The 27,463-nt window shown below is 51.2% G+C and overlaps 1 protein-coding gene across 1 annotated transcript; it reads left to right on the top strand.

The window, feature by feature from the left end:
• The first annotated feature begins 932 nt into the window (after window positions 1–932).
• On the top strand, window positions 933–22,952 carry LOC118588337 (fibroin heavy chain-like). Its single transcript, XM_036194595.1, has 35 exons — window positions 933–999; window positions 2,267–2,296; window positions 3,195–3,227; window positions 3,661–3,693; window positions 3,778–3,831; window positions 5,024–5,065; window positions 6,347–6,379; window positions 6,469–6,504; window positions 8,202–8,234; window positions 8,321–8,380; window positions 8,461–8,493; window positions 9,391–9,420; window positions 9,505–9,555; window positions 9,783–9,812; window positions 9,906–9,938; window positions 10,020–10,061; window positions 10,274–10,309; window positions 10,505–10,534; window positions 10,636–10,668; window positions 11,512–11,547; window positions 11,699–11,725; window positions 11,964–11,993; window positions 12,071–12,103; window positions 12,193–12,228; window positions 12,394–12,413; window positions 12,654–12,707; window positions 13,154–13,232; window positions 13,497–13,619; window positions 14,171–14,212; window positions 14,341–14,370; window positions 15,617–15,676; window positions 15,765–15,794; window positions 16,430–16,474; window positions 16,570–16,623; window positions 22,012–22,952. Exons 1-35 carry the CDS (start codon window positions 933–935, stop codon window positions 22,950–22,952), a joined length of 2,379 nt encoding a protein of 792 aa, XP_036050488.1.
• The last annotated feature ends 4,511 nt before the right edge of the window (window positions 22,953–27,463 follow it).

Here is a 27,463-nt window from a genome sequence, read left to right as displayed (position 1 = left end):
GGCTGAGCCAATGCCATCCTCAGCCAGCTCACTGGGGTCCACAGATTCACTGGCATTGAGTGGGGGCACTTATGGGCCAGACCCCACCCAAGCTTATCCCAGGCTCACCTCTCCTAAATACCCCCTACCAGGCCCCCTGCACCAAGCCCAGGTTCTGTTGCCCAGGCCCTAGGAGGAATGAAAGGTTCTTCAAGTCCTCAAGCACCCCCAGCATAGCCTACCCCACCCATCCTAAGCAGTAGATCCTGAGTTTACCCCTAATGTCAATGCAGATAAAGAAGAAACAAGACAGCAGAAAACGGAATAATCTATCCCTGTGTGCTGCTGTCCCTCATGGAATGAGGAGGAGCATAGGCTATGGATTGGAGGCTGGGGTGCCCCTCTAGCAAGTCAGTCCTCAGTTGGGGGCAAAGGGTCTGTTTCTAGAGATCCCAGCGGGACAGGACAATAGCGCACATCCGGGTCCCACGTTTCTGATACACTGTTGCATCTCCTATTTGCCTTTCTAGTAACACAGTTAACACTTTCCTAGAGTTCTGTGCCAGCCATTCACGGATCTCTGGCCCTGCTTCTACCTTTTCCACAGCTGTGTTTGGGCTGGGCTTACAGTGACAGCCTGCTTCTCCCCAGCTGCTGGGGGGACATCTGAACCCTTCCCTACTGGTGCCAGTGCCAGAGTCACTGACAGGGGTGGAGAAGCCCCAGGGAGGCCTATCCTAGCTGTCAGCACCAATGATGGATGAGGGGGTACATTATAGGGAGGCCCACTGGTCCAGGCGCCTGTTCTGCTCCAGGGGGAGACCCTGGTCTGGCCTCCTAGGGTTTGCAAGCAGATCCTCTGCCCGTCACAGCTGGGGGCCTGAGTGATTAACCTCCCAGCAAAGCTGTTTAAAGGCCCAAAGGGTGCTGAGCTCTCCTAATCCCTGGACATCATGGGCACCTGGGTCTTTCCCATTGCTCTCTCGCTGCTGTGCCTGACTCCTGGGAGCCTGCAAGGCGGTGAGGGTGGGCTTCTGGGGAGGGTCCAGGCAGCTGGCCTGGGACTGAGATTTGACTAGAACAGGGGTTAGAGGCCTGGGTTCCCAGGGGTGGAGATGGAGTGCAGTTGGTAGAGTGTTTGCAGTGTAACCAGAAGTTCAAGATCATTCTTGGTTTCACGGCTATATGTCTACACAGCAAGTGTGAGGCTAGTCTGGGGTACATAAGTCCCCATTTAAAGAGAAAAAGCTTGGGTTCTGGAGTGATCAGGGAGAGGTGGGCATTGTGGCCAGGGGAGCCCGGGCAGGCAGAAAATTCAGATGAGGAGGATTTTCGGGGCATTGGTGGTAGATTGGAATTTTGCTTCCTTTCCATTCCTGAGATCCCAGCCCTTTGCTTCCTTAGGACTGCCCCGACTCCCTCCCAACCTGGGGAAAGGTAAGTGGCCCTCTGGACACTTTTTGACCCCAGGGACCTTTGGAGCTTTCTAGGACTCCAGATGTGAAGGCCTCCCTCACATGGGGTCTCCTCCTGACTGGCAATATTAGCAATGTCTGCTTGAGGGTGGGAAGCTCAGACACTCATCCTCTTGAAAGAGTTGGGAGTTTTGTCCCTGAGAACATGGGGTCCCTGGAACAGGGGCTGGAGCTGGTCTAGAGAGGAGAGCAGACCAAGACGAAGGGAGGAAGAAGGTTCTGGCAGCAAAAAGGGCAAGGTGCTAAGGTGGAATTTTCCCAGCAAGCAGGAAGGTGGAGGGCTTCATGGCATTGGCAGGTGGGACTGTCATGAAGGGGCCTATGGGGTCCTAAGGGGAGGAGGAGGGATTCCCTGTTGCAGATCCTTGAGACTGGATGAAGAGAGGAATTGAGGAGGGGAAGGGAGGGGAATTTCCAGGGAGGAAGGGTCCAAAGGTGAAGATCTTTGGACAGGAGGGGAGGGCCACATACACAGGTGAGGAGGACAGCAAAGTGAGCTCAGCTTCTCGAATAGCCAGGGGTGTGGACACCTTTGTCTATGCCAGGAACCCAACTTCAGTCTCCAAATCCCAGACTGTTCCTCTGGTCCTGTCCTTATGCCTCACGTGACCAGAGGGGAAACTGAGCTTCACAAACAGATGTGGCATCCACATTTAGCCTTCCAGGCTCCCTCCTAAATTCTCCCCAACTCAACAGGCTTTGGCAGTCCAAACAGCTACATATGAGGTTCAATTGTCAGAGGTGTTGGCAGTGGCCCGGAGAGGCTTCTGCCCTTCTGCCCATCCCTAGACTAAACTTCTTGTTCTCCCCAGGCTACAGTCCCTCCAGTGGTCTGGGAGCAGGTGAGTCGAAGCAAGGGCTTGAGGGCTGGGCAGGACGCTCTAGTCTCTCTCCCCCAAAAGGGGGGACAGACAGCAGCAGAGGAAGTGGAAACAGGCAGATAACTCAGAACCCTGGGAAGCTGGGTGTGGTGGTTCACACCAGTAATCCCCAAACTCGAGCTTGAGGCGGGAGGATCACTGAGTGTTCATCAGCCAGGACTACATAGTAAGTTCTAGGCCAGCCTGGGTTACAGAGTAAAACTGTCCCACCCCTATCCCTACCCTAGAAAAAGGAAGGAAGGTAGGGCTGGAAGGTAGAGAGATGGAAGAAAGGGAAGGTGACTCATTCTGTGCCCACTCTTCTTCGATGATCTGAGCCCCAGAAGGTGGGGAGACCTACTGAGGAGAATGTGTGAGCCATGGGTAGCTAGGAAGACCTCGGCACTCACCTGCTTTCTTTCTCTCCAGCCTTTGGAGATGCTAAACCTCAAAAGCCAGGTGAGCTCTCCCAGCCTCGCTCTCTGTCTTTCTCTCTCTCCTCACACCCTTCACCTCCATCTATCTAAGCAGGACCCAGGAACACCAAGCCAGGTGAGCATCATAAGGACGGGAGGATGTCAGCATTTGGGGCATTCTTCTGTAGCCTCTGAGACAAGAACTGGTGAATGATAGGGGTTGGAGAGACATTTCAGATTGTTAGTGTCTATCTTGATCTCAAAGAAGAATTTCAAGGCTTCCCTTCCCCGATTTCAACTGGGACCCCACACTTCCTCAACTCAGCTCTTTCTCACCTCACAGGCTCTCCAGCTCAAAATGGCTATGGAACAGGTAGAGGTGGGCTGCCTGGGGTGGTCAGGAACCAAGGGTTGTCCCTAGGAAGAGGGAATCCTGCCTGTGTTGACCTTCATCTCTTTCTCAGGTGTTGGTGGGGGTATGGAACCACCAAAGCCAGGTGAGCCTTCCTCAGGTGCTTCTTGTCCTTCCTTACTTCTGCAGCCGCCCCTCCCCACCACTCCGTACCTCCCTGACACCCTACCCTGTCTCAGTAGTGTTTAGTAAAGCCAATGGTCTAGAAGCAGGAACTTGCCAAGATATAGCACAGGAAAATGGGGATGTTCCTCTTTGGGGGCGTGGCACCACTAGGTTAGTTTTCCCGGACCTCAAGGAGACAGAACTGGTTGCTCAGAAAAGGCAGGCAGGAGAGACCATAGCAAGCTCTGGTGTCAGGTGTGGGGAGGAGAGGGCAGGGAACTTCCCCCGGGCCCCACTTCACTGAGCCCCAGACACCACCTTAGGCCTCTCAGTTCAGAATGGATATGGAACCGAGAAACCAGAGGGAGGCTTGGTCCCTGGGGTCCCATTATCTGCCTCATCTCTCTCCTCAGGCTTTGGAGGGGTTGTGAAACCCCAGAAGTCAGGTGAGCGCCCTCTCCTGCCTGCCCCTCTCTCAGCCTGATGCCCCCATCCTTTCTTTATTCCTCTGTCTGGCTCTTTCACCCCAGGATATGGACCTGGGCTGGGAGCTGGAGTCTTTCTAGGGGTGGGAGCACAGCCAGGTAAGGACCCCTGGGGACCAAAGGGGAGAGGGTGGTTCTGAATGAAGGGCAGAGCTCAGCTCTCCATCTGACCCAGGCCTCGGAGGGGAGAAAACCTCCAAGCTAGGTGTTGGAGATCCTGCCTGCCCATCTTAGCTCCATCTCTACCTGCGGCTCCCTATGTCCCCCAAACATGCCCACCCATGGCCCACCACCCCTTCTTGGTATTTAATGGCAGAAATGGCTTGGGCATCAGTAGCTCCTCTGAAGGGTGATGAAGCAACTGTGGGGCTGGTGAAGAGGGCTCGGGGCACAGTTGTAACCAGAGGGAGCGGATGCCAGCCTTGTTATGCCTGTCTCTGGCCTAGGAGGGTACATGAAACCTTAGATGCCAGGAGAGGGGAAGGGAAGGCCTGCCCCTTGCCTTTCTTCTGCACTTTTCCTTCCTCCCTTCCTTCCTTCCCTTCCTTCCTTCCTTCCTTCCTTCCTTCCTTCCTTCCTTCCTTCCTTCCTTCTTTCCTCTTTTTTCAAGACAAGGTTTCTCTGTGTAACAGCCCTGGCTGTCCTGGAACTTGTTTTTTTAGACCAGGCTGGCCTCGAACTCACAGATCTGCCTGCCTCTGCTTCTCGAGTGCTGAGATTAAAGGTGTGCGCCACCATGCCCAGCTTCTCTCTCTCTCTCTCTCTTTCTCTCTCTCTCCTGGGAGGCTGGACCCCCAGCTGAGCACTGTCATTCCAGGCTCTGTCTCTCCCATCCCTACCTCTGTCACTGCGTTACCTCCCCAAAGCAGTGGAAGTAGACTCTGGCCTAGAGAGGGTCTTCTAGGCTCATCTTTGGGCATATTCTCTAAGAGAACTGCTGGGGGCCTGGGACACAAATGTCTGGGGTAGGGATATCACGGGAGTGGTCTGAACTACCTCAGTCTAGCCTCATACTGGCCAGGCTGCAGCTCTGCCTCTCTCTGCCCACAGCCCCTGTACCTCAAAATGGCCATGGAGCAGGTAAAGGAGGAGATGGGAGGAGCTGGGGGTATGTGTTAGGACTGGGGTTCTGGGAAGCTCTTAGTTCCTTATTTAGTCCTTATTTCTTTCTCAGGCATCAGAGGGGACATGAAACCTCCAAAGCCAGGTGAGTTCTGCCCTGTCCCAATGCCCCTGCCCATTCACCCCTATGTAGCCTGGCCTCCCCTGACTCTTTTCTGCTGTCTCCCAGGGTTTGGAGCTGGGGCCTTCCCAGGAGTTGGAGCCCAGCCAGGTGAGGGCACCTGGGCCAAACTGGGGATCTGGAGATGAGGGTAGGGGAGAATCTAAGGGAAGTCATGGTCTGGGAGAGCAGAAGCTGATTTGGGGGCCTACTGTGGTACGTGCCTTTAATCCCAGCACACAGGAGGCAGAGGCAGGTGGATCTCTGTGAGTTTGAGGCCAGCCTGGTCTACAGAGCGAGGATCCAGGACAGCCAAGGCTACAGAGAAACCCTGTCTCAAGAAAAAAAGAAAAAAAAAAAAAAGGAGATGTTATTTCTGGAATCATGTCTTGGAGCACAGACCTGTAATCTCAGATACCTAGGAGGCTGAAACAGAATGATTGAAAGTTTAGGGACTGCCTGGGATGACAAGAGAATTCAAGGCTGGGAAACCTCGGGAGACCATCTCAGAATGAAAACTAGAGGCCAGAGACTTATCTTAGCTGGAATAATGTTTGTCCAGCACACATCAGGGTCTGCGTTTGATCTCCAGAACCACATAAACTGGGCTTAGTGAATGTACCTGCAACCCCAGAATTTGAGAGGCAGAAGAAGGAGACCAGGAGTTCAAGGGCATCTTCAGTTTCGTAGGCAGCTCAAGGTCAGGTTGGCCTACATGAGACCCTGTCTGAAAAACTAAATAAAGTGGGCGTGATGGTGTACGCCTTTATTCCCAGCACTCAGGAAGCATAGGCAGTGTGATCTTTGTGAGTTTGAGGCCAGACTAGTATATGTATATAGAGAGAGTTCCAGGCCAGGCAGAGCTGCATAGTGAGACTTTCTCAATAAAAACATAAAAATAAATAGTGGGACAGGGCAGTGGTGGCATGCACCTTTAACCCCAGTACTCAGGAGGCAGAGGCTGGAGGATCTCTGAGTTTAAGGTTAGCCTGATCTATAGATCGAATTTCAGGACAGCCAGGGCTACACAGGGAGACCCTGTTCCCCCCCACACACACAAAAGTGGGAGGAGGATGGGAAGGGATAAGAGAAGGTAAAAGTGTGTGTGTGAGTGTGTGTGTCTATGTGTGTGTGTTTGTGTGAGTATGTGTGTGTGAAAATAACCAAAATCCATTAAATTCATAAGTAAAATTGTCAAAGAATTTTAAAATAGATTAAAATAAATAAAATAAAAATAAAAAGTAAAAAATGGTCTCTGCATATATTTCAGTGGTAGGGCAGTTCCCCAGTGTGCACCAGGTCCTCAAATTTAATCTCTAGTACTGACAAAAAGGAAACAATCGGAGTGGTGTGGGGTCTGCACGTGGCTTAGTTTCCCTGGGTCTTCCTCAGGTTTGGGAGCTGCTACGAAGACTCAAAAACCAGGTGAGCAGGCACCTCTTCTTCCCACTGTCACCTTGGTTTATTCCCAAGCCCTCCTCAAACTCTCCTCTCACACCCAATTTTCCCTTTAGGATTTGGCAATGGAAACAGTCGAGGAGCTCAACCAGGTAAGTTGATGGAGAGGCAAGTCCAGGTCCCCCACCTGGGGACCCTAAGGCAGGGGTTTTAGGGGGTCATTCATTTAACCAAACTCCCAAGTGCATCCCTGAGCCAGACCTGGTGTTGAGCCCTATGGACACCGTGTAGCTCAAATTCAACCATGCACAGGCTGGAGAGCTCACTTTATGGGCCAATGTTATTACCAAAACCCCTGCAGGGCAAGGTGGTTTACATCTGTAATCCCAGGGCTCAGGTGGTCAAGGCAGGAGCCTCAAAAGTTCCAGTGTGGGTTGTGGGGCAGGAGGGGTGGGTTGTGGGGCAGGAGGGGTGGGTTGTGGGGCAGGAGGGGTGGGTTGGGGAGGAAAGCTGGAGGGGCAGGAGAAGGGAAAAGGGGGATCTGTGATTGATATGTAAAAATGAATAAAAATATTTCTTAATAGAAAAAAAAAAGAGTTTCAGGTCAGTTTGGAAGACAGTGAACTCCAGGCTAATCTGAGATACAAAGCAAAATCTGTCTCAAAAAAAAAGAAAAAAAAAAAAAAAGAAAAACAAAATAAAACACAGCATTGTCAGTGGTGGCACGTGCCTTTAATCCCAACACTCAAGACACAGAGGCAGGCAGATCTCTGTGAGTTCAAGGCCAGCCTGGTCTACAGAGCTAGTTATAGAACAGCCAGAGCCTCACAGAGAAACCCTGTCTTGAAAAAACAAAATAAAACAAAACAAAAATCCCCAACCAACTAAACAACAACAACAATAAAATTCCAAAACAGAGTATGGTGGCACAAGTATTCCTAGCAATTGGGAGGTAGAAACCCTCTATCAAGGTTAGTGAGTTAGGGAGCCAGCCTGAGTTACAAGTAACATTATCCCTAATGCAAAACAAAACCGAGCATAATGATAAGGTCACTTAGAACTCACTCTAAGTCAGGTGGTGGTGGTGCGCACCTTTGATCCCAGCACTCAGGAGGCAGAGGCAGTCAGTTCTCTATGAGTCCAAGGCCAGCCTGGTCTACAAAGAGAGTTCCAAGGCAGCCAGAGCTGTGACACACAGGAACTTTGTCTTGAAAAACAAAAACAAGGTGGCTGGAGAGATGGCTCAGAGGTTAAGGGCACTGGCTGCTCTTCCAAAGGTCCTGAGTTCAATTCCCAGCAACCACATGGTGGTTCACAACCATCTCGAATGAGATCTGGTGCCCTCTTCTGGCCTGCAGGGATACATGTGCACAGAACACTGTGTACTTGATAAATAAAATAAATTTTATTTATTCTGTAGCTCAGTCTGTCCTCAGTCTGTCCTCAGACTCAGAGCTCTGCCTGCCTCTGCCTCCCAAGTGCTGGAATTAAAGGTGTGCGCCACTATTAATTACCAGGTTAGTGATGAGGGTCTTTAATCCCAGCACTCAGGAGGCCTGTAAATTCAAGGACATCAAAACAAATAAAGGGAACTAAAGATCAACTGGGAAGGAATTTAAAGAATGAGGAAGAGCCAGGAGCTGACCAGCCTCACTCCCATTTAAATCCATCTTAGTGCCTAGGTCAGCTCCCTCTACCCCTAGTTCAGAAAGACTTTGGAGTAGGTAAAGAGGACAGGGACAGGTGCAGGGGACAGGGACAGGTGCAGGGTGTCCTGGGCTGAGTTTCCGGAAAGAAGCCAGCCCAGAAATGAGAGTACCTCACCTACACACCTACACGTCTCTTCCAGGCTTTGGGGGAGTTGGAAAACCCCAGAAACCAGGTGAGACTCTCAAGTGCCTATCCTTGTGTTATACACCTGCATTTCTCCTAGGCTCACGATCTCACTTTCTTTCACTGTTTCCCCAGGATTTGGGAATGGAAATGGGCTGGAAGCTGGGGCCTTCCCAGGAACTGGAGCCCAGCCAGGTGAAGCATTGTGATTTTTTCCAAGCACCCCTGAGTGGGAGTGCTAATGTGGAGGCCTAAACATCTCTCTTCTTCCCCAGGCCTTGGAGAAGGAATGAGACCCCAGAAGCCAGGTGAGACCACCCGCTTGCTTTCCACGTTAGCCTCACAGGCAAGCACTCATTCGACAAACCACACCCGTTCTCAGCTAGTCAGGTGGGGAAGCCCAAGGCATGTTGGGAAAACAGATAGGACAAAGGCACGGTGCTGAAGCTGTCACACTAGCCACCCTGAGCATTCTAGAACAGAGAGTAGAAACTGGGAAGTTGGCTGTGTCCCACTAAAAAGTGGTAGAGCATGGAAGACACATACACAGAAAGAGGTGGTGGCCTCTAGAAATGGCTGAGGGACCCAGAAGGCAGGACATAGTGTGGATGAAGGAGGAAGATATGTTTCCGGCTGGTTGTGATACCCAAGGAAGGACCCAGGCAACTGGATATGGCATCCAGAGCTGTAGAGAGGCAAGACCCAAGAAGGAGGCTAAAGGCTCATCACAGAAGACAGAACCATCACCTTCTAGAACATGAGCAGAAGAAAGGAACCCGGGAAGGAGACCGAGGAGCAGCAGAGGACAGAAGAGGGACGGAAAGGGAGGGGTTGCTGGAGCCAGACTTGGGGGACAGAAGTTTGGGCAGGACTGCCATAAGTTCTGTAGGTCTGAATACTCTGGGGCCACTAGGGACACCGTGTGGAGATGCTGGATGCTGCAAGGTGGGGCAGGGAAAGCAAGAAAGGCATAAGGAGAGGGCGCACAGGGTGACCCCCAAGACCCATGCTCAGCTGTCTGGGGGTGGGTGGAGATGGAGCTCCAGGCCTTGGGCTGAGGTTCAGAAAGAGGCCTGATATTTGGCCTCCTTCATTTTCCCTGCACCTCAGAGCAGCTACAGACCAGGAAGGAGCAGGGCTGGGCTCTTTGGGAGACCCCCAAATGGGAACTCCAGGCCCTCACCTTGATCCTTGTCTCTCTCCAGACTATGGAGGTGTGAAGCCCCAGAAGCCAGGTAAGCCCTGGCCTGGTCTGTTCCTCTGCCTGTCTCTCCTCTGGCCTGGAACTCCCCTTCATTCACAATCTTCTTTGCCCCTAGGATTCAGGAATGGGAATGGACTTGGCCTGGGAGCCCAGCCAGGTGATGGTGGTGGGCTCTGTGTGTGTGTGTGTGTGTGTGTGTGTGTGTGTGTGTGTGTGTGTGTATGTGGTCTACTTGCCTACAGCCGCCTTCCCCTCTAAGGCTTTGGAGGACAGGGCCAGTCAATGAGGAGGAGGGTTGGGAAAGTCCTCAGGAACCTTGGGTTTTTGAGTGGCTATGAAAAGGGGACTGACTATAGGCCTCTTGCCCCTTGTTCATCCATCCCTTCCCCTCAGGTCCTTCAGCTCACAATGGCCACGAAGCAGGTAAAGGAGGAGATGGAAGGAATTGGGGTATGTGCTAGGGTTGGGGTTCTGGGGAGTCCTAAGTTCCTCACCTGGTCCTTATTTCTTTCTCAGGCATCAGAGGGGGCATGAAACCTCCAAAGCCAGGTGAGATCTGCCCTGCCCCTGCCCAGCCCACTCACCCCTATGTAGCCTGGCCTCCCCTGACTCTTTCCTGCTGTCTCCCAGGGTTTGGCAATGGGCACGGAATAGGAGCTGCAGCCCAGCCAGGTGAGGGCACCAGGGAACTGGCAGAGGTTACAGCCAGGGCACCAGGGTTCTAAGAGAGGCATTCCTGGGAGCCTCGCTTGCTCCCCATTTCTCTCTCATGCTTTGAATTGCATGCAAAACCCCAGAAGGCAGTGGGACTCATTCCTGCCAATGCTGGTCTCCCCGATGATCATGCTCCCCGGAATCAACTCCACCTTCTCTTGTCCCTCCAGGGTTTGGGAATGGGAATGGACTGAGAGCCCAGCCAGGTGAGAGAAGGACCTGAGGGGCCCACATCTGGGGTGTCTCTCTGTGCTCCCCTCCTAGGCCTCCGAGGGCCAGAGCTGGTACAAAATTGAGGGGGTGCTGACAGCAGGCCTCCAGGATTCTAGGTTTCTAGTTTTGTACAAGGGAGGAACCCTTTATCTCCACCTCAGCCGGACCCCGTGTCCTACTTCCCACAGGCATGGCAGCCCAGAATGGATTTGGAGCAGGTAGGGCGGGGTCCAGAAGGGACTGGGAGACCTTTCTACAGTGTGTATAGGGGGCAGGAGGTGAGCAACCAGGGTTCACCAGCTGTGCATGTCTCTCATAGGTTTTGGAGGGGGCAGGAAACCCCAGAAGGCAGGTGAGTCTTGTCTACTTTGGGTCTGGGTTTTATTACTGTGATAAAACACCTTGACCAACTTGGGGAGGAAAGATTTTATTTAGGCTTAGATGTCCTGGTCACAGTACACGGTGAAGGGAAGACAGGACAAAACTGAAGCAGAGGCCATGGAGGAGTGCGGATTATTGGCTTGCTTCTCATGGCTTCCTCAACCTGCTTTTTTATAGCACCCAGGACCATCCGCACTGCCCACAGTGAGCTGGGCCCCCTACACCAGTCATCAATCAAGAAAAAGCCCCACAGGCCAATCTGATGGAGGCATTTTCTCAATTCAGAAACTCTAGGCTTGTGTCAAGTTGTCAAAACCAGCCAGCACAGGGCCACTGACTATGCACTCCTGAATTCATAAATATGCCCACCATGTCTCCCTCCTTCTCTCTTTATGGCAATGGGCTGGGAGCCGGGGCCTTTCCTGGGACAGGATCCCAGCCAGGTGAAAACTATAAGGCAAAGACAGGCCTCTTATCCCCAGGATTTCGGAATGGGCATGGGCTTGGAGTCCAGCTGGGTAAGGGAATTTGTGTTTGGCTGTCCTGTCACGGTCCCCAATCAGGTCTGCAGGGGACCCTTCTTCCCTAACTTTAGTTCTGTCCTCCACAAAGAGAGAGTTCAGTCAGTTGAATGGTGAGTGGTCTAGCCTGAGGCCTGGATTCCCTCTTACTTCACAGACCTGGGAGGGGTGTGAAGCCTCCTAGCTGGAGACTTAGGAGTCCAGAGAAGGGGATAGGCCCCTTATTCCCTGCTTGCTCCAGAGGTTGCCTCCTCTTGAGGGCTCCATCTTACCCCACTCCCTTTTCTCCCCAGAATATGGGAACGGAAATGGACTGGACACCCTGCCAGGTGTGATCTTCTGGGCATGGGTCTTGTGGTAATTTTAGGAAACTGGTCAGATGGGGAGAGGGGCTAGGGACAGATATCAGGAGGATAGAGGGTTGAGGGGAGTCTCTGACACAAATCCAGTCAGCTCCTCTCTGTCTCTTGCCAAATGCAGGCATAGGCGAGAAGTCTCAGAAGCCAGGTGAGGATAGCATGCCCTTTCTCCCTATCTCTCTCCTTACCACCCTTAGTCCTTAAGCCCATGGTGGAAGCGGGGTTTCCTGTGCCTCTCTCCAAGGAGAGTCCAGCCTTAGTTCCTATGAAGGAAGAACGGAAACCAATGGGAATACTGGGTATCATGGAGCCAGGGAGGAAGTTGAGGGACACTAGGGGACCCTCTTCCACAGCCCACCTACAGTGTCTTCCATATCCTCCCACAGGCCCTGCTGCTCAAAATGGCTACGGACAAGGTAGGAGCTGGGCCAGGCTTATGAGGCCAGAGGCAGGAAACCCAGCATCTCTCACCTATACCCCATATCTCTTTCAGACTATGGAACAGACATGAAGCCCCAGAAGCCAGGTGTGCCCAGCTCTAGCCTGTCTCTCTGCCTGTCCCCCCAGCCCTGAATTTCCTCCCTCTTTAATGCACCCTCCCATCTGTATCCCCAGGATTTCGGAATGGGCATGGGCTTGGAGTCCAGCTGGGTAAGGGAATTTGTGTTTGGCTGTCCTGTCACAGTCCCCAATCAGGTCTGCAGGGGCAGGTCCAAAGGAGTCTCTAGTTTCTAGCCTGACTCTAAAGGAGAGACCAAATCCCTTCTTCCCTAACTTTAGTTCTGTCCTCCACCCACTTTTCCCTCTTCCTCCCAGTTCAGAATGGCAATAAGCAGGTACTAGAGGTGGCGCAGGGCTGAGAGAGTAGAGCAGAGGAAGCAAGTGGACACTCACTCTGGGACCCATCTGAAGGCCCCCTGGCTTCTCAAAACCTGAATAGGCCCCACTAGACCCTGCAGTTCCCAACAACTATGGACCAGGAAGGGAAGGAAGGGGTAGGTACTGTAGGTCAGATACTAGATAGAGATCAGAGGAAAGTTCTTTGGAAGAGAGGTAGCCTCATTTCGTCCCCATAGGGTACAGAAATGGGCTGGGAACTAGAGTCTTCCAAGGTCAAGGAGCACAGCCAGGTAAGGGGAGAAAGGGGAAAAAGGCCCTTCAGGCAAAGATGGTCCTGGGAAGGGGCAAGGGCAAGGTGGGGTCCGCACTCCCTGTTCAGCTCACCTCAGGCCTGGGAGGGGCTGGGAAACTTCTGAAGCCAGGGGAGGCTCTTTCTGTCCCTCTTCCTGCCTCCTTTGATATTCCTACACCCAATGTCAGCCCAGTCCTCAGTCCTCATAGCCTGCTTTCCTCCCAGGGTACATGTCAGAGAACAGGCTGGGGATGGGGATCCCGCCAGGTGAGTACAGTGTAGGGACCAGGCAGAGGTTTCACTCCCAGGGAAGGGTGTGTATATGTGATCATTTCTTTGTCTCCACCAGGCCTGGGGGGGTGGGGGTGGGATAAACCCTCCAAAGACAGGCAAGTGAGAGAGACCCTTCACCTCTGCCTTCTGTCTCCCCTGCCTCTCTGGCAGACCCACCCCATCCTGCTCTTCATTTTCGGCTTTTCTTCCCCAGGCTACAACAATGGAAATGGAATGTCAGCCCAGCCAGGTGAGTACTCCAACCAGGTTGGGAGAGAGGTCAGAGGGCATGGCTGACAGCAAGGGCCCTTTGCCTGTCTCGGCTGTCTTAGCCCCCTGAGCAGTACGGCCCACAGAACTGGGCTGTCTCACCTGTGAGATGTCTCCTGGGAATGCTGTACATGTCCCAGAAGCCACCACAAACCATGGCTTGTCCTGGCCTAGGTGTCTTGAGTGGCAGTGTGAGCAACCACCCGGAGTGGGCTCCTCACCTTTGCCTCCTTCCCCAATCTAGGTCCCTGCAATGGTGGGATTGCCCCACCTCAGCTCCTCCCCAGGCCTCCCACTCCTGCAGTCCCTTCAGACAAAGGAGGTGGCTGGGACCTGAAATCCCAGCTCCTACCCCCAGTGCGGAATGGTAAATTCCCAGGTCAGCATGGAGCCTGAGGAGGCGGGAGGTGCCTGGAGGCATGTGGCTCTGGGAAGGGCTGGGCCTGGCTGCATTTTCTGAGGTCATAGCCTCTGAAGTTCAGAGAGACCCTGTACAGGGCTGATTTCTGAATCCTCATTCCAGCTCCAACCCCGGCCATGCAATGGGGACTGAAGCCTCAGAAAGCAGGTATGAGTCTGTCTGTCTGTCTCCAAGTCCTGAATCTCAGAGGAACAAACCCTCAACTTCTCTATTCCTTCCTATCTATCTATCTATCTATCTATCTATCTATCTATCACTCTCTGGCATCATGTCCTCCATCACCCTTGTTCTCAAGCTGCCTCTGGTACCATAAGGCCAGGAAGACCTTCCCATAGACCCTCAAAGTCTCTTGTTGCTTTCTAAGTTCTTCCTTTGGTTCTATTCCATGTAAACTGGGCCAGTTCCTGCTTCTTCTCAAGGTTCCCTAGGTCAGTATGTGGTTCCTAAGGAGATCTGCAAAGTCTCCACCCTCCCTCACTGACCCCCACCTTTCACAGGGTACCAGCCTTCCAACGGCTATGGAGCTGAAGCAGAACCTGGTGAGAAGGATGCTTCACCACCCTACCCCACCCCCGCCCTTCCTCTGTCTCTTTCCTCTGTGTTCCCCCTCCAGAAGAGGGAGGGAAGGGCCGGGGTCATATCTGACCCACAGTCTCCTCTCCCTCAGGCTTCCATGGCCTCAAGCTGCAGAAAGTTGGTGAGTCCTTCTAAATGCCCATCCTGGGCTCAAGCAAATCTATCTCATGGCCAGACTCTCTCTTCCCGCTGGCTCTCCAGTCTCTATCTCCTTCCCTCCATCCGTCCCTCCACCCCCTCTCTCTTCTTAGTCAGAATCTCACTGCATAGCCTTGGCTGGAATTCATGGAGATCTGCCTGCCACTGCCTCTAGAGTGCTAGGATTAGAGACATGTGCCACCACTGTTTGGTTTCTTATTCACCCAACATCCTCTCCTCCACAATGATGGCCAGTGCCAGTGTGACCCTGCCTGAGGTGAAGGTGATGGTCAGAAGGAAGCTGGGAAGAAAGCAGCTTGAGAAGCTGCCCAGAAGGAAAGTCAGGGAAGCCTTCCTGGAGGAGGAGCAGGAAAGCAGAACTGGAGCAGGCTGGATAAGGGGGTGAAAGAGTGAGCTAGGGAGTTGGAGCCACCGAATACCCCAGCCTCCTTTTCACTTTCTACTTTATGGTAGTAGTATTAGATTAGTACCTGTATTGGTATGTTTTTTTGTCTTTTGAGACATGGTCTCTCTACATAGCCCCAGCTGTCCTAGAACTCACAGAAGTCCACCTGCCTCTGTCTCCCAAGTGCTGGAATTAAAAGCATGTGCCACCATGCCAAGCCTTTTTTACTTTCTATTTTCAAGATTTTATTGTTATGGGGTGTGTGTGTGTGTGTGCGCCATGACACACATGTGGGGGTCAGAGGACAACTTTTGTTTTTTAGAGACAGGGTTTCTCTGTGTAGCCCTGGCTATCCCAGTGCTCAGTCTGTAGACCAGGCTGGCCTCAAACTCAGAGATTTGCCCTCCTCTACCTCTGAGTGCTGGGATTAAAGGCGTGCGGCGGCGGTGCCGCCGCCGGTGCCAGCATCAGAGGACAACTTTATGGAGTCAGTCCTCTCCACTTTTATGTGGCTTCTAGGGATAAAACTCAGTTCATCGAGCTTGCATGTTAGGGCTGCAAGTGCTTTGCTGGCTGCACCATCTTGTCAGCTTTTCCTTCCTGTGTGAGACAGTCTTTAGAGCCCAGGCACACCTGAGGTTTGGCTTCTCTTGCCTCAGCTTCCCAAGTGGCTGAAAGTACATGCCTGTGCCACCAGGGGGCAGGGGTGGGGTGGAAAGGCTGTGCCTCTGCAATCTGAATTGGTCTTTCTGTATCTCCTTGCTAAGAGCTCCTATCTGGCTGCCCTTCCCTGGCCCTCCCTGCTCCAACCTTTCTCGTGCAGGTTTCCATTATGGGAACGGAGCTCTGGAAGCTGGAATTTTCCCGGAGACCCTGCAGTCAGGTGCGTGGAGAGCGGATGAGGGTGGAGGCTGGGATATGGGACAGAAACTAGACCTATCACCAACTAAACCTTCTTTTTCATCCTCCAGGGTTCCCTATAGCCAATGGGTTTAGAAATGGTGAGTTGGACCCAGGGTAACAGATACAGTAAGGAAGAGGATGGGCCATAGCCAAGAGCTGGGTAGGAATAAGTAACTGATCTTTCGCAGGACTCAGGGAGGAGACTCTTCTGTACCCTAAAGCAACAGTTCCAACCCTACAGAGAAATGGTAAAATAACAACAGTAACAATAATCCAGCAAGGGAGATCAAGAGGGTCCCAAGTCCGGAGGGGCTGGGGCCTCCCGAATGCCCAGTTCTGGAGGATAGTGTTCCCATACTAGTTCTCCTCCTGCAGGTCAGCATGGGACCCTGCATGGCTCCCCCTGGCCAGCCCTCTGGCCCTGGGGGCCTGGAATGAAGCCAGGATACGGATATGCAGGCCTTGGGAACCAGGCAGGTAAATGGGGTGTATGAGTGAGGATGTGTGGGCAGTATCAGGGCCCTGAGTCCAGGCCTAACCCATAGCTGTGTGTAAGGAAGAAGGGAGCATACCCATGGCTGAGGGATGGCACCAGGGCACAGGAGGGACTGAAAAGGAAAACACAGAGCTAAGGGGGGGCCCTGAGCCCGGCCTGAATGCTGTTCTGAGATTTGGAGGAAAAGAAGGGGACCCAGGCCTATGTGGCTTAGCTACTCTAACCCTTTCCTCCCAGGGCCCTATGGGCAGTTGAGGCCAGAGCTAGGACTGGAACATTTTGGTGAGTGACATCTCCACAAGCCTGGGGTGAAGGAGCTGGGGAGGTAAAAGTCCCCTGGTGTCCCACATGCCCCTGTCTTTTGGTCTGTGTTGTAGGGGATCCTGAAGTGAAGACAGACACCAAGAGCCAACTGGGAAATGGTTACAGGGGTAAGAGGAGCCATGGTGGACCACATGCTCCACTCAGGGGTCACCACTCTCATCCCTCCAGGTGTTCCCAGTCCTTGGCAGGGATAGTCGGCTCCATGGCCCCTAGACTGCTGAGTGATGACCTCAACAACATCGCCAGTGCCCTAGACACTGTTCCGTTCTGCCTCTCCCCAGGACACTGCCCTTCTGGGAAATGCTGAGCATGGAGCCTGTCCACCACCACCCTGAGGGTCTCTGCATTAGAGTCTGGCTGGAGGAGCACAGCAGGGGATCTCAAGACTTGCCCAGGGCACTGCCCGGCCTGTGGCACCCTCTCGGCTGAAGTATTAATAAAAGCCATATGATTCGTTGTTTGCCTGTGTGTGTCCTGGAGGAGGGCTGCGTGCAATGAAGTTGGCATATTCTGCTTCGATTGTCCACTCACTCATCAAATGATGATGTGGCTCTGTGCCAGAGGCTCTACTCCAAATGGAAGACATGACAACAGGCTCAAAGCCTGTCTCCAGGGAAGGGTGTCACTCGTCACAGTCTAGGAGGAAAACATGTCCAACCTAGGGATCTTTTGGCTGGGTATTCGTGCTGATATTTTGTTTGTGCTCTAACAAAGCTTGCCTGGAGAGCAGAGTGTGGAGCCAGCCACTAGTTAACCATAGAGGCCAGGCAGTGGTGGCACACACCTTTAATCCCAGCACTAGAGAGGTGGAGACAGGAAGTGATGTGGCTGAGCAGAGGAGGTGGGAAGAGACATGAGCTCACTCCTTGGCAGGCTGAGGAATTGGTGAGTAGCTATGGCTGGGCGGTGGTGGCACACGCCTTTAATCTCAGGAGGCAGAGGCGGCAGATCTCTGTGAGTTCAAGGCCAGCCTGGTCTACAGAGTGAGTTCCAGGAAAGGTACAAAGCTACACAGAGAAACCCTGACTCAAAAAAACAAACAAAAAAGAGGTAGCTGTGGCTTGCTCCTTTGTCTCTCTGACCTTTCAGCATTTACCCCAATCTCTGGCTCTTGGTTTTTATTATTAAGACCAATTAGGATTTGTGACACAGGTATGTGCCTCAGTGGTACATCCCTGGCCTGCTCAGGACCCTGGGTTTGACCTCCAGCACTAGAAAAGAAAGACTACCTCTAAACTGGGTTGGGGGGAGGGGCAGTCTAGGTTTACCACGAAAGGGAACACTTCAGAACTTGTTTTAATTTGTAATCATTCACTAAAGTTGCTAAAGAAGCTGGGTGTGACGGCTGTACTCTAACCTAGGAAGGTGGAAGCAAGAAGATTGAAAGCTAAGCAGAATTCAGAGTTCAAGGCCAAGCACCGGCTATACCGTGTGGCCCCACTTAAAAAGTAAAGGTGGGGTCTGCAGAGATGACTCAGTGGTTAGAGCACTTCTGCCTTCCTAGAGAACCAGACTCCAACTAGCACTCACAAGGGCCCACTGCTGTTTGTAATCCCAGAGGCTCCGAGTCGCTCTTCTGGCCTCCAGGGCACTGCATGCACACAGTACACAGACATGCATGCAAGCAAAACACCCATGCACATAAAATAATTAAAATTAAAAAAATAAAAATATATTTTAAAGTTTAATTTAATTTACTATTATTTTGTATGTGTATGATTTGCGTGTGATGGTGAGCGCATGTATACCACAGAGTGGAGGCCAGAGGACAACTTTTGGGGGGTGGTTCTCACCTTCTACTGTGGGGTCCAAGCTTCAAAGTGTGGCAAGCACTTTTGCCTGCCAAGCCATTTGACCAGCCTTTTGATACAGGATATTATGAACGCAGTTACATAAGTTAGAGGCTGGCCTCTAACTTGCTATACAGCTGAGGCTTGTTTTGAACTCTTGACCTTCCTGCTTCCTTTTCCCAGTGGTGGAATTATAGGCATGAGCCACCACACCAGGCCAAAAGTATTTTTTATTTATGGTTAGATGTCACTGAATTAACAATTTAGATATAGGATTTACTTTAAGTGGGACAGCAGTGGTGGACACCTTTAATTCCAGTACTCATGAGGCAGAAGTAAGCAGATCTTTGTGAGTTCAAGGCCAGCCTGGTCTATAGAAGAGTTCCAGGATATCCAGGACTGCTTCACAGAGAAACCTTGTCTCAACCCCCCCACAAAGAAAACAAAAACAAAACAAAAGAATTTATTTTCACATTCTTTGATTAATGCTCAATTAAATTACAAATTAGATATTTATAATGGCCTGTAAACTTAAACTAAATTAGCTATCTCAAACAATTATGAACCCCAGGGACCAGGGATATAGCTCAGTCAAGAGTACAATGGGGTTGGGGATTTAGCTCAGTAGTAGAGCGCTTGCCTAGCAAGCACAAGGCCCAGGGTTCGAGCGTCAGCTCAAAAAAAAACAAAAACAAAAAACAAAAAAACAAACGAAGAGTACAAGTGTGTGGATTCAGGCCCCAGAACCAAAAACAACTAAATAAAAAATCCCCTCCATTAAAAATACCTTCTGGGCTGGAGAGATGGCTCAGAGGTTAAGAGCACTGACTGCTCTTCCAGAGGTCCTGAGTTCAATTCCCACCAACCACATGGTGGCTCACAACCATCTGTAATGAGATCTGGTGCCTTCTTCTGGCTTGCAGTCATACATGCTGTATACATAATCAATAAATAAATCTTTTAAAAACATACCTTCTACTTTAGTCTATTGACCTCTGAATAGTGAAGGGTACAGATCCTACAAACAATACCTCCATAAGCAGTTAAGGCTTCTTGGACTCCTTACTCTACCAGATTGTAGAACACTTCCAATTTTTTTTTTTTTTTAAATTTTAAAGCCAGTCATTCATCTTCATCCCATGTTAGCTCCTGGATGACTTGATTTCTTTCTCTTGGATCTGCAAATGTGGACACACAGGCCTCCAAGGAGGGGTTCAGAACGTAAGTGAAGAAACAACCCTGACCTCCCAGATTCTCCTCCTCATCTCACGAACTGTTCCACTTGACAAGGCTCCTTACTGGAGGATAGTGAGCCCACACCACCTACTCCCAGTGACAGCTCTCAGCGAGGTCAAGAGATGATACCCATATCCCCACACTCTGGAACACGCTAGGAAGCACTCTATCGCAGCCACACCCCCGGCCCATCCATGTCATTAACCCTAGAACCTTCCGATGTTATTAATCACTCTAAGAAAAGTTCTAGTACTCCAATTCCAAAATTTTCTTTTTCTTTTTTATTTGTTTTCAAGACAGGGTGTCTCTGTGCAGCTTTGGCTGGCCAGGAACTTGCTCTGCAGACAAGGCTGGCCTTGAATCTTTTTGTTTTGGTTTGGTTTTTGGTTTTTCGAGATAGGGTTTCTCTGTATAGCCATGTCTATCCTAGAACTTGCTTTGTAGACCAGGCTGGCCTTGAACTCACATAGATCCACCTGCCTCTGCCTCCCAAATGCTGGGACTAAAGTTATGCACCACCATTGCCTGGCATCCAAATTTTTCTTTTTTTAAAATTATTAATTAATTAATTTTTCTATTATCAGCTTGATACAGTACAAATTCTTATCCTAATAGTGAAATGTTTCATTGAGGCTTGCTCAGTAATTGAGTAAAACCAAAACTTATTATAAGCCACAGTCATCCTAGGGTGCCCCCTGCTAGGTAGCCTCCCTGGTTCTGTGGGTGGCAGTCTGATTGTTCTTTGCTTTATATCTAGAATCCACTTATGAGTGAGTACATACCATGTTTGTCCTTCTGGGTTTGGGTTACCTCACTCAGGATGATATTTTCCAGTTCCACCCATTTGCCTGCAAATTTCATGCTGTCATTGTTTTTCTCTGCTGAGTAGTATTCCGTTGTGTATATATACCACATTTTCTTAATCCATTCTTCAGTTGATGGCATCTAGGTTGTTTCCAGGTTCTGGCTATTACAAATAGTGCTGCTATGAACATAGTTGAGCATGTATCTTTGTGGTATGGTTGATCATTCCTTGGGTATGTGCCCAAGAGTGGTATGGTCGGGTCTTGAGGTAGATCAATTCCCAATTTTCTGAGGAACCACCATACAGATTTCCACAGTGGTTGTACAAGTTTGCATTCCCACCAACAGTGGAGGAGTGTTCCCTTTGCTCCACATCCTCTCCAACATTGACTGTCATTAGTGTTTTTGATCATAGCCATTCTGACAGGTGTAAGGTGGTATCTCAGAGTTGTTTTGATTTGCATTTCTCTGATAATTAAGAATGTTGAGCATTTCTTTAAATGTCTTCCAGCCATTTGTAATTCTTTTGAGAATTCTCTGTCTAGCTCTCTAGCCCATTTTTTAATTGGATTGTTCAGTATTTTGATGTCTAGTTTTTTGAGTTCTTTATTTACTTTGGAGATCAGTCCTCTGTCAGATATGTGGTTGGTAAAGATCTTTTCCCATTCTGTAGGCTGTCTTTTTGTCTTATTGACTGTGTCTTTTGCCCTACAAAAGCTTCTCAGTTTCAAGAGGTCCCATTTATTAATTGTTGTGTTCAGTGTCTGTGCTGTTGGTGTTATATTTAGGAAGTGATCTCCTGTGACAGTGCGTTCAAGAGTACTTCCTACTTTCTCTTCTATCAAGTTCAGTGTAACTGGATTTATGTTGAGGTCTTTGATCCACTTGGACTTGAGTTTTGGGCACGGTGACAGATATGGATCTATCTGTAATCTGTTACATATTGACATCCAGTTATGACAGCACCATTTGTTGAAGATACTTCCTTTTTTCCATTGTGTAGTCTTGGCTTCTTTGTCAAAAATCAGGTGTTCATATGTGCGTGGATTAATGTCAGGGTCTTCAATGTGATTCCATTGGTCTGTATGTTGGTTTTTATGCCAGTACCAAGCTGTTTTTATTACTATAGCTCTATAGTAGAGCTTGAGGTCAGAGATGGTGATGCCTCCAGAGGTTGCTTTATTATATATGATTCTTTTAGCTATCCTGGTCTTTTGTTTTCAATATGAAGTTGAGTATTTTTCTTTCCAAGTCTATGAAGAATTGTGTTGGGATTTTGATGGGGATTGCATTGAATCTGTAGATTGCTTTTGGTAAAATTGACACTTTTACTATGTTAATCCTACCTATCCTAACTTGCTCTGTAGACCAGGCTGGCCTCGAACTCACAGAGATCTGCCTGCCTCTGCTTCCCGAGTGCTGGGATTAAAGGCGTGCGCCACCACCGCCCGGCTTCAAAACTTTGTTTTATGAATTATGATATTCCTTCTATAACTGGAATGAGTGGGTCGTGGTCTGTAATCCCAGACTCAAGAGGGGGAAGTGGAAGGATCACGAGTGGGACGCCATATGAGCGACGTATTGATACCATCCTGGGACATTTTGTCTCAGAAAAGAAAATACAATGAAAACATGCATCACTCCAGAGTCACCATTGATAAATAGCAACAATTGCTGTGACACATTCTACACTGGTGGGGCATGGCCTGGAGATTGTAGCCTCTCAGAGCACCATCGGACCAGGAGGGGGCGCTCAGGGCGCGTTTGCACCCCGAAGGATAGCGGGAGGCGAAGGAGGCAAAGGAGGCACCGCGGGATACGGTGATTGGTCGGGGTGCCACGGCGGTAAGCGCACCAGCTTGTGTTTGGCTGGAATGCGTTGCAGGCGACTCCAATTGGCTGGGCGGACCTCAGCGGGCTCGTGGATCTCGCTCCGAGGCTGCGGGCATCGAGCCCTGGGCCCTGGGGTGGCAGCGGCGGCCAAGCTGGCGGCGCGGTGGCCCCGCTCCCGCTCGCACCCGCGGCGCGACCGCGGCCGCGTGCACTCTCGGCTGAGCCGGGCCCGCTCGTCCCTGCCCCCCACCCCACCGCCTGCATCGTCCCTGCCGCACCCTCCGCTACCCGGGCTGCCTCCGGGCTTGAGCTCAGGACCGCCGCCGCCCTCCGCTCTCGCTCTGGCCGAGCTGCCGCCGCTGCCCGCTCTCCCGCTGCGCCCGGAGCTGCTGGCGCCCTGGGGCCCCGGGGTCTACCAGGCGCTGCCGGAGCTGCCGCCCGAGGTCTGCGCACCCGCGCCGCCCGCAGCCGCGCTCGCCCTGCAGGACCTGCCGCGTCTGCCCGCGCCCGCTCCGCCGCCTGCGCACCTGCCGCTGCCGCCGCTTCCCGAGGCCGCTGTCGCTGCCACCCCTGGGCCCGTGGGCGCTCGCGGCCGGCCCCCGCTGCTCGCCGAACCTCCCCCGCAGCCGCTGCCACCGCTGCCCGCGCGGCCCTCACCCTTCACCCTGCTGGCGCCGCCGCTGCCCCGTGAGCCCTGGCCGCTCCCCGCCTTTCCTCCGCCTCTGCCGCCCTCGCCCCCGCCGCCCTACTTCTTCCTGTCGCCACCCTGCTGATCGCCCGGCTCAGCTGGGCTGCAAGTGGGTGAGTCCGTGCCTGGACACTGGCAGGTTCGGAAGGCCGGGCCAGACCTCGGCTGGGGACGAGAGAAGAGTGCCAGGACTGCAGCCAAGGCTCGGGAAGAATGAAACAAACCTGACATTCAGTTTAAGATGAGGGATGTCAGCTGCGGCTGGTGGCACACTCCTGTAACCCCAACATTAGGGATACTTAAGCAGCGGACTCGTGAGTTAAAAGTCAGCCTTTGTTACTTAGTGAGACCCTGTCTCAAAACACTTAAAAAAAGAAAAAGATGAAGAACTGTTGCCATCCCTTCCCCCAGCCCTCCAGTCCTGCAGCGTCTCCCTAGGATATTTGAGAATGTAACTCATCTAAGTACCGATAAAACTAGCTGTTGTCTTAGGACTGCAGACCTACCCACAGCACATGCGCAAGGAAGAAACCCAGGTCAAGAGGATGACAATAAAGGTTTAATTTGTTTTGTTTTGTTTGGTTTGAGACAAGACCTCTTTGCTATATAGTGCTGGCTGGCCTTGAACTCAGCAATTCGATGATCCTGTCAGCCTTCTGAAAACAGGTTTAATAGTCCGGAGCTACCTAGCTGGGCTTTGAAAACAAAAATTTCAGATGCTGCAGCCAGTGTCCAGAATGGTACACTGTCCCTTATCCAGGGAGTGTGTGTGAGGCCTTCTTCCTCACTTACCTTCCGAAACTCCCAAGCCTTATGAGTCAAACTTGCAACTGAAATAGATCCAAGTATCCCCCTACCCTCCCCCAAAGTGGTGTTGATGGACATTGATACTGGGCAGGAGGATCACATGCAAGGGCTGTGAAGTCATCCCCATGGGGAGAAGAGGGCTCCAGGTGGAGTCCTGAGTAGAAACTCCTCTCTCCCGCTTTACAGGCCTCCCACCCCCAGCTGGTTTCTGGGCAGACAGTACAACTGAATATAAAGTTCTCTTTGTTCCACAGGTAACCAGGGCTCAGGTAACCAAGTGGATGGCAAACCTCTTCAGCCACTCAGGAGAGGTATCAGGAAAACAGCCTTGACCTTGGGGAACCTCTGAGAGCCCAGGTCCCGTCAGCAAGATCAATTAGGTTATTAGGTTCCTGTGACTGCAGTAACAAATTATGCAAACTAAGCAGCCTGGGACAATGGGAATGTGTTCTTGTAACAGTGCTGGTGGCCAGTGTCCTAAGAAAAGGCATGGCAGTGTCAATAGCAGAGACCCAGCCTGTCTTTGTGCCTTGCTTCCAAGAACCTTGCTCCTCCTCAGGTGCTAGGAAAGGACTTTCTTTGCCTCAACTGCTAAGGACATTCGTCCTTGCCTTTCTTGAATCCAACTTGACTTCATAATGAGATCCTTCTTTGAATCATGTTTGCAAAGATATTTTCATCAGCTAGATGTGGTGGTACAAGCCTTTAATCCCACCCAGCACTTGGGAGGCAGAGGCAAGTGGATTTCTGAGTTGGAGGCCAGCCTAGTCTACAGAATGAGTTCCAGACTAGCCAGAACTATATAAGAAGACCTTTCAAAACAAAACAATCCCCCCAAAAAAAAACAAACAAAAAACCAGACAAAAGACACTTTTATCACACGAGGTCACACTCCTAAATTCCATTACCATCCAGTTCATACAGGCTAGGCCTTCTCCATAGTCCAGGCTACCTTTGAACTTGGAGTCTGACTGCTTCTGCTACCCAGATAGCTGGATTGCAGGGCCGTGCTAGCAAGTCTGGTTTAGGCCACGTCTGCTCCACCGCGGCCTGAGTGACATCTGAGAGCCCGTGGGTGGAAGCTGATGCACTGACACTGGTTGAGGAAGAAAGTAGCCTGTCTTCCCTAGTGACTGTCTCTGCTCCCTTGTGTTCCTCGGCTTGATGCTTCCACTCTCCTGCTCAGAAGCAGAAAGTATCAGGAAGGACAGTGAGTGTATCTTTTAAAGACAACTCTTGTGGGAGCCCTAACTACTGCTGTGGGTTGAAAGCTGATCAAAACTGATAATAAAGTTAATTGTTACCCAGTCTGTGGTTGTGACCTACCAGGTGTACAAGTGAAACTGCCTTTGTGCTGGTGACAGAATACCTTTGAGAGTTCATGGCGGGGTGGGGGCCTAGCTATCGTGAAAGCTTTCCACAGTAGGGATCCGAGCCCTGAGAAAGTGGCTTCCCCCTAAAATCAAGTACATGCACATGTATGCATATGAGAGAGAGGTTCTGTCCAGAGAATGGACAGGTCTTAGGGACTCCCCAGGGGGTGTAAGGGAGGCTCAGCAGGAGAAAGGAGCTGCCATACTTACAGCCAGTCCACCGCCCCGGCTGATCAGTGGGTACTCAGAGGCCTGCCGACCTGACCTGTTGGGAGAGGGCAGCAGACTTAGAAGTCAGGGGCTTTGCTTCAGGCCCTTCTGTTGCATGTTTGTATGCACAATCTAGCTTTTTTAGTGTTCTGGGCTTGTTTCCTATTTGTAGTAAATGATTAGTGAGCTGCTGAGAATTACAGGGTCTTCAGTCTTTACCTAGCAATCAGTGAAGGTTCAGGAGCTAGGGAACTGGCTCCTCTATGTATAAGGCCAGGTTCCTCTGAAGGCAATGTGGGATTGAGGTCCCCTTTTGGAAGAGCAAGTTAACCCACTTAAGCCATATTCATGTAAACTGAATCCTGGTTTGTACTGTCCTGCAGAGCCTACTTAGCCCTGATGTACTCAGTCCTGACAAAGAATGTTGTTTAGTTACTTTAGATGGGGCTGGGGGGTGGGGCACACCTCCATTTCCTCAAGCAGTTGGAGCACTGGGGAAAATTCCTCATTATCCTTCCTGGAGATGGGGGGTGGGGTGGGGATTCTAGAGGACCTGTTAAAGTATCACTGAGATGGTAACTTCTCAGAGGGGTCCTACCTCTCCTTATCAATGATACTGCGTTCCAGTCCATAGGTCCAAACTTTTACCCTTTATTTCTCAGGACTCAACTGAGGTCAGGTAGACAAGGAGATAACCTAATGGAAATGTAGGGCCACCCACCCATGTAGCCTCAAGGAAAGCCAAGGGCTTCCTTGTAAGCAGGCTTTTGCAGCCTAGCCTAGAGTCTCCCAAGGAGCAGTGCCCAGTCCTTGAGGCTTCTGCAGTGTGGGGGTTCTTGCCCACATTTGCTTTCCCCCAGATCTGGGTGGTGCTTGTGTTAGAAAGGGATAGTGGAAGAATTGCTACCTCAGCCGCCTGAGGACCAATCCACCCACAGTCGCTCACTGGTGGTGTGTCCACGTCTGCAACACACACTTCCTGTGGTTGGTGAGTCCGTGGCAGTGTGGGGGCTCCCTGCTATGCTTCTAGCTGGAGGATAGGGAGCACCCCACACTTTGGGGCCACAGCGGAATTGGGAACCTTTGGCCTCTGCTCCCTGAGAATGCTTACTGCTTTTTTTCTTTTTTTTTTTCTTTTTCTTTTTTTTTTTTTGGTTTTCGAGACAAGAATTTCTCTGTGTAACAGTGCTGGCTGTCTGGGAACTCACTCTGTAGAGCAGGCTGGCCTCGAACTCACAGACATCTGCCTGCCTCTGCCTCCTGAGTGCTGGGATCACAGGCATGCGCCACCACCACCCAGCTGAGACTACTAACCCTTACTACTGCCTTGTGTACTATACCACACACAGCTAAAGCTATCTGTAGCAATGGTAGTTAGCTGGCAAAGCCTTCAATAGGTTAACTGACTCTCTTAATCTTGGATGCAGAAATCAGTCCTCAAACTCAAAATATCCAGGGTCAACCATGGTGAGCTGGCCTCCAACACCCAAAGCCAGTGGACTTTTACAGGCTCCTGGGGAAGACACACCAGGCTTGGGGCTGCAGAGGGTGGCTGGTGTTGGTGACCCCTAGACCCTGCAGTCTCAAACACCTAACCAAACCTGCATGACCAGATTCCTGGAGGCCCCTGGAAGGCTTCAGAAGGAGCCTCTAGGTGGCCTGGGCTCTATCGGCCCTACATTGTGGCCACTCCCTCATAACTTGCCACAGGAGGCAGATGAGCTGGACAGATCTGACCCCACTGCAGAGTGCTGGAAACTGGTCACAGATCTGAAAAATCTCCTAGTTCTGACTTGGAAACTGCATTGGCCATCAAATGGCTTGGTGTGTAAAAATGTGCTTGCCAACAAGCCTGACGATCTAATTCCGCCCCAAGTAGAGGAAGGAAGGCAGTCCAGACTGCTGGGAACTGTCCTCTGACCTCACACATGCAGTGACAGCTGGGTGCCCACAGACACACACAGTACACACAAATAAGTAACATTCAGCAAGACTCTCAGCTTGAAGGCTGCTGGAAAGAGTTCTGAGTGTACACCGCTTTTCCTGAGAAACAGTTCTGTTCCCAGTACACATATTGATTGGCACACAGCCACCTGTAAGTCTGGTTCCGGGATCGGATGCCTGTGTCTTCTGCAAGCACCTGCACTCACATGCACATGTCCACACATACTTCTCCCCCAAGTTAAGACTTATTTTCCTTTTCCTT

Source organism: Onychomys torridus, chromosome 8, assembly GCF_903995425.1.
Source record: "Onychomys torridus chromosome 8, mOncTor1.1, whole genome shotgun sequence".
NCBI classification, from domain to species: Eukaryota; Metazoa; Chordata; class Mammalia; order Rodentia; family Cricetidae; genus Onychomys; species Onychomys torridus.
The sequence above is the reverse complement of the archived record's forward strand: the minus strand, read 5'-3'. Positions and strand labels throughout refer to the sequence as shown.

What these genes read in the sequence shown, in the direction of transcription:
- LOC118588337 (XM_036194595.1), top strand. Translation starts at nt 933, where the DNA reads ATGGGCACCTGGGTCTTTCCCATTGCTCTCTCGCTGCTGTGCCTGACT. An exon ending in CCAGAATGGATTTGGAGCAG is followed by an intron (nt 10,535 to 10,635) that starts GTAGGGCGGGGT and finishes TGTCTCTCATAG; the next exon opens with GTTTTGGAGGGGGCAGGAAA. An exon ending in AGGTCAAGGAGCACAGCCAG is followed by an intron (nt 12,708 to 13,153) that starts GTAAGGGGAGAA and finishes CCTCTCTGGCAG; the next exon opens with ACCCACCCCATCCTGCTCTT.